The sequence below is a fragment of the Sycon ciliatum genome, chromosome 12 (assembly GCF_964019385.1).
Source record: "Sycon ciliatum chromosome 12, ocSycCili1.1, whole genome shotgun sequence".
In the NCBI taxonomy this organism is placed as follows: domain Eukaryota; kingdom Metazoa; phylum Porifera; class Calcarea; order Leucosolenida; family Sycettidae; genus Sycon; species Sycon ciliatum.
In genome coordinates, this window is record NC_088654.1 from 9,661,900 (window position 1) to 9,667,899 (window position 6,000).

Sequence of the window (6,000 nt, forward strand, 5' to 3'; positions counted from 1 at the left end):
ATCCAAGTGTTAAATTTGAGTATCTACACGTCATGAACGAAATCCAAATAATTATAGGTGTTTCCCCACTAAATTTCCTTAAAATGCCCTGCTAAAGCAGATATTAATTAGTTGCACTCTGTGTTGTGATCTCTAGGTATTACCTGTGATCACGTTTTACCCGCTCCTGGAAATGGCACTGTCTCGAATGGATCCAGAACAGCATTCAGCATTCTCTATTTCTCCTGTAATGAAGGATTCAACCTGCAGGGCTCCAAGTCTACTCTTTGCCAGGCTAATGGAACTTGGTCAAGTGAGACGCCAGCCTGCAACCGTACGTAGTAACCCAATGTTTCCAGGTTGGATAGATTGCCTCCGGGATTCACCAATAATTGACTCCTCATCATTTTGTCGGAACTAGGTCTCCGGACCTGGTGAGAAGGCAGAAATGCCTGTTCACATTCCTAGGGTTCCCAGTAAAAAGGCAACGCCTGTTGGGAGTTCCCTGGTAAAATAATAAATTCTACTACTACTACTACTACTACTACTACCACTACCACTACCACTACCACTACCACTACCACTACCACTACCACTACCACTACCACTACCACTACCACTACCACTACCACTACCACTACCACTACCACTACCACTACCACTACCACTACCACTACCACTACTACTACTACTACTACTACTACTACTACTACTACTACTAGGGATGTCAGCGAACGCACTGCGCAGGCCTCTGCGCATGCATTGCGTCATCGATTTTTTGAACGTGATCGCGGCCGACAGAGAAAACATGGCCGCGGTCTGTTTGCACCGCTGGGAGTCGTAAAATTACTGTTCTTCTGTCCCCGCGACCATTCAAATCATACGCGATACAGGAGGACCCACGAGCTCACCACGTTCTCCCCGGTCGATTTCTCTGAAAGTTTGCACATCGTGAAACACCAGTATGAGAGGTGTTCAGGCCAATTTTCAAGGGATTACCCTGGTTGGATCGTACCAAAATCGGACTTGCATTTCTCGCTCGCGGCCATTTCTTGCGCGATGGAAGCGCCCTGCCCTGGTGAGTAACCAGCGTCGCGCTTGGTAGAGAGTTGCTGAAATCAGCTCCCCGATGTCTTCGCTGCCATTGTCAGAAGCGATGGGCCCTGAATTTGTTTGAGAGTCTCTGGATGCTACTTTTCCTCAGCCTAGTTTTCAGCCATTCCGTGCATCTTCTTCGCACGATTTATTTTGCAAAAAAATGAAAGGGTTCATGAGTTTTTTTGTCGGCCACGCGTAGATGGGCCAGGCTGACCTGCGCAGATGGGCTGCGCAGTGCGTTCGCTGATATCCCTACTACTACTCACTTGGCGAATATAAAATATAAAAACAAGCAAAAAACATTTGACCCACAGATGTGTCAAACTAGCTGCGAATGCCATGGCATTGCATATCCCCAAACTATTTGTTAGATAAAATCGCTAGACATGACGTTCAACCTATGCAACGCTAGATTGCCCCTGACATGAGTGCTGGAATAGAACTACAGAAAAGTAAGAGTGGATCTGGTGTAGGCACCGGCGGATTATGCTCGAAAAGTTGCCAGATTCTGCTAAGAAAAGCAGTAAAATTGGCAGAACCATACAAACCTTATTGCGGGCAATTGCTCGAATTCTGCTCCATTTCTTTATCCACATACCAAACATGCATAAAACTTACCAGAAAAAGTACCGAATTTGCCAATTTGTCTGCCGGCAGAATCCGCCGGTCCCTAATATTCTGGTGTAACCTTCATGTGCACCAGCCAGATGTGCATGTATGGTGTAGGTCAACAGTGAAACTTCGAACGGTGTATTTGCTGTTCTGTTCCCCCAGGCATTGCGTGTAGTGCCGTGATCACACCACCAGAGAATGGCATGGTTCTGGAGGGCTCTATCCTCTTCGGCAGCATACGCGGGTTCTCGTGCAACCAGGGCTATGAACTGCGAGGTTTCCATTACGCCCGTTGTCAGGAGAATGGAACTTGGTCAGCTTCTTCGCCTACCTGTGTTCAACAAGAGCCGTCGTGTAAGTACTGAGATATAACACCGATTCTCAATGTCTAATACACTTCCCCTTGGACAGTCAGGGATATTTCTCGCCAAGTACTAATCGTTTGTGTAGCTTGCTGCTTCGCAGGCAGGCATAGTGGGATGGTCTAAGAATGATCATGATTGAGAATCGGAGGGTACCGGTTCAAGTCCTGCTTGGAAGCGGAAGGATTTTTCCAACCGTGATGGAACCCGCAATTCATTGGGAACTCGTGGCCCGGCATGAGGGAGACATAGATGCAGTGAATTGGATTTTCCGTCTTTGACCACTTTGTGGTGGGTCTGATCTACTCACCTCCCACTGCTTAGAAGCTGCATATGCGCCTTGATCCACGAGGATGGCGGCGTTCCCGCGGATGCGGAAAACTGGGCCTTTGGCCGAGTTTCATGCGAACCGTGAAATTAATATTATTTCAAGGAAGTGTGAGTTACGAAGCTAGTCTGAAGAAAATGTTGAACGGTCTCTGCTGGGATGATGACTACACCATAGGTCAGTGGCTAGAGCAGTGGTTAAAGCATCGCTGGCTACAAACGAGGGTCCCTGGTTCAAGTCCTGGTTTTGATAGTCAATTTTTTCTTCAGTCTTTCCTCGTCCGTGTCGTTCCGTCAAACCAGTGCATACTTCAAGTATTATTGTTATTATTTTGCTGCTTCAGCCTTGCTAGGGGTTGTCCCTTCAGCCTTGCTAGGGGTTGTCCCGGCGAGTAAAAGTTATTATTTTAGATATGAGAATTCGTATTACCGGTACTTCGTTCGGGAGGGAGGAGATGCAAGTTGCGACGAAGTAGGGTATGTGTGGGGGGGGGGGGAGGGGGGAGGGGATATCGATCTCCAGAGAAATGCTGGGCAATGTGCAAGCGTGCAGTTTTTGATCTAACCATACCGTGTGAAAGTCAACATCGTAAATCTCCGCCACAAGGCTTCGGTACCACAGCTGTACCAACACCCTGATGCTGTTAGATCATTGTTGCTGTTGGGTACAATGAATTCAAATGTCCCTTTTGAGGAAAATGTCGTCGATCCTCTGCGGAAACATTCATTAGTTGAGACAATGGAAAAAGGAAAAGCTTGGAAAAATGTTGGCCGACACCACCATGGACAAAGGGCTCGAACTGGGGACCTTTGCCTTAGGGCAGCGATGCTCTTTTTATTTTTTTATTATTATTTGAAGGATTCCCCAAAGGCCGAAGCCTAAATCAAGGGGGTCTCCAAGAATAAATATACGTGTACAATACGTATACAATAGGGTGCAATTTTTAAAAGGAAGAAAATATTAAGATAAAAAAGATTAATGTGAAGAGGTTAATTAGGAAGTCTGAGTACAAGTAGAAGCAGGCGAAAAGGGTACTGGTAAAGAAGGGGGGTAATCAGGGAGTGAGAAAACTTCGAGGATGGAATCTATACCTGTGTAAATGGGACTTAACGTGCCGGCTAAATACACCACGGGTTTCAGATATTCTAATCTCGGTAGGCAGGGAGTTCCACGTGGTGATCATGGAATGTAGTAGGGTGGAGCGAAAACAGGGACCGGTGTGAGGGGGCACTGGGCAGGACGTAAAAGTGAGGACGTCGTGCACTCTAGACAGTGCGCGCCGGTGAAGACATCATCCCAGCAGAGATCGACTTCTACAGGTAGATGTACAGTAAAGCCTGGTTTAAGCGACCACCCACGGTGCAAGCAAAAGCGGTCGTTAAAGCCAGGTGGTCTTTAGAACCAGGTCCTACAGTGTCTGTGTAGAACGGTGTAGAACTGTGTAGAACTGTCGGTGCATGGAAAACCGTTGTTAAAAGCAGGTGGTCGCTAAACCCAGAGATCACTTACACCAGCTGTTACTGTACTAGCTGCACATGTCGGCCGCATCAAAAGTTCACTTTGTATTGCTTGTGGCTGGATGCACTGGTACGATACCTTGCAAGACAAAACTTCAGCGAAAAAATTACTCAGAGAATTGTGTGTTGTGTTCACAAAATAAAAACTCAGGCCACCAATAGTCGACAAATTATATATATGCGCCGAATAAATGTTGATTTAGAGCACATTACTGGCGGTTCAAAACATTTTAATGTTTTATGCGGCAAATTGCTATGCCTATTTTCACAGTCATTGGCACATGATTTTTGATCGTCGACGAATCTATCTGTTCGACATGTTACCTAGAGAACCGCCAAGTTGTCGACCTTCTTGTCTAGATAGTACGGCCAAGGATACTGCTGAACATGAAGTCTACCAGATCTCAGCGCTAAGCTCACTTCCTCTTGGCAATAATGCAACGTGATTGAAACAATGCCAGCAGGTTAACCATGACACGTCCTTTTTGTGGGGTTGTAGGGAAGACTAAGGAAAATAATGCAGGATTTTAGTCTTGAATGAGTTCAGCAATAGGGCCAACAATTTGTCCAAGGAAAAAGCGTTAAAACGTGTTTTTTGTTCTCGTGTCTATGTTCGTTAGCTGCAGGTTCCGAATCACAACAACTCCCGACTATTGCAGCTGGCGGAATTGGATTCGTCATTGGCTCTCTGATGATGGGAATAGTCCTTGTCATCATGATCAAGCGGCTAAGACAGCAGGAACCGAAAAAGACATTCCGCGTGACCATGCCAGATACGAAGACGGATGAGTTGACGCTACTCGAGTCGCGAATGGTCACCAATGCCGCGTACGATACAGTTCGTCCTACCAAAAGGGCGGATGAGGGAGAATATGAAGTGATGAACCCTTCAATGTAATATCTTTCCCATTTCTTACAATATCTCATTCTCGTCTTGCAAGGATATGTGGATTATTTGATCCTTAATCTGAAACTCAGGTATGTTGAGCCAATAATAACATGTAGAAAGTAAAAGAACATATGGATAAGAGTTTAGAGTAACGGTCTACCACTGCAACTAGATACTATAATTATACAGTCAGAAAGTGCAATAACTAGGCACAAAACTGACAGAGTACTGATACATTCGACGACTTGACACCTAGCTTCAACACAAGTGACTTTTTTCTTTTCAACCTGGACTCTTCCTTGGTTTCCCCTTTCTCTCTAGCTACTCTCTTGTACCTTCTTGCCGCTATTATTCACTTTAAACATGTGGGGCTTTGAATAAAACAAGTCTAAGCTTCGACACATTTCCTTAGCGCTAACCAACAGACCGAAGAGGGGGGAGGTAAGCGCACCGAAAATGAGCACAAGCTACCGGCAGTCCCACGGGAGCCAAGGATGTCGATTGTAACTGGGCGATGACGAGACCAGTAAGATACTTGACAAAGCAGTCTAACTACAATTCGAAGAAGCTAATCAGCCCACCGCCCTACTTGGGTGGCTCAGAAATATCAAAGACACATGCACACCAGTTCATCTTGTTGGTTGATTTTTATTTCATTTTGCAAATTCTAGCGGGATGACGACCAAATAACATGGTGGCGAAGGGCTGGCCAAGGCACGTCTATGGAAGAACGCAATAAGATAATAGGCAAAACACGTTAAGGTGGCTCGTACCTAAATCGAGACCTCGTCCTTTGTGCATCCTTCTGCGCCGGTTTGGAGTAGAAATATGATGAAACATTATCACCTTTTGCCCCTCGCGGGTTCGAACCTCCCCGGTAAAAACTTGTTTTTTTTCTTTTTCGGTAGTGGTTTTGAGCAACCAAGCATGATAATGCAATTGTTTCTTCACTTCGGGTTGAGGTTTCCAGCCTGAAATTGGAAGTACTAGAGCTGAGGAACTTCACAACAGACACACTTTCTCAAACTGCCAATGACACCCACGGCCGTAGCACAAGTACCGGTACTAACGAAATTACTGTAGAGCCCTCCCTGTATGAAACTGACACATCCATCACCACTGCACCGCAAACACAGCACACCTCTACATCGCAGCATGCACGCGCGAGTTCAAATTATAGAAATAAAACTGCTTTATGGTAGCTTTCTACAAAAC

At 45.8% G+C, this 6,000-nt stretch overlaps 1 protein-coding gene across 2 annotated transcripts in view; it reads left to right on the top strand.

Annotated features, from left to right (window-relative positions):
• LOC135828315 (sushi, von Willebrand factor type A, EGF and pentraxin domain-containing protein 1-like) overlaps positions 1–5,177 on the top strand; it is a 28,794-nt gene extending 23,617 nt beyond the window's left edge. For both annotated transcript variants that reach the window (XM_065340761.1, XM_065340762.1), the window contains 3 exons: positions 137–313; positions 1,852–2,043; positions 4,517–5,177. In XM_065340761.1, the coding sequence (XP_065196833.1) occupies positions 137–313; positions 1,852–2,043; positions 4,517–4,794 (647 nt within the window). In that variant the 3' untranslated portion in view covers positions 4,795–5,177. The remainder of the gene's footprint in view (positions 1–136; positions 314–1,851; positions 2,044–4,516) is intronic.
• Positions 5,178–6,000: the final 823 nt, after the last annotated feature.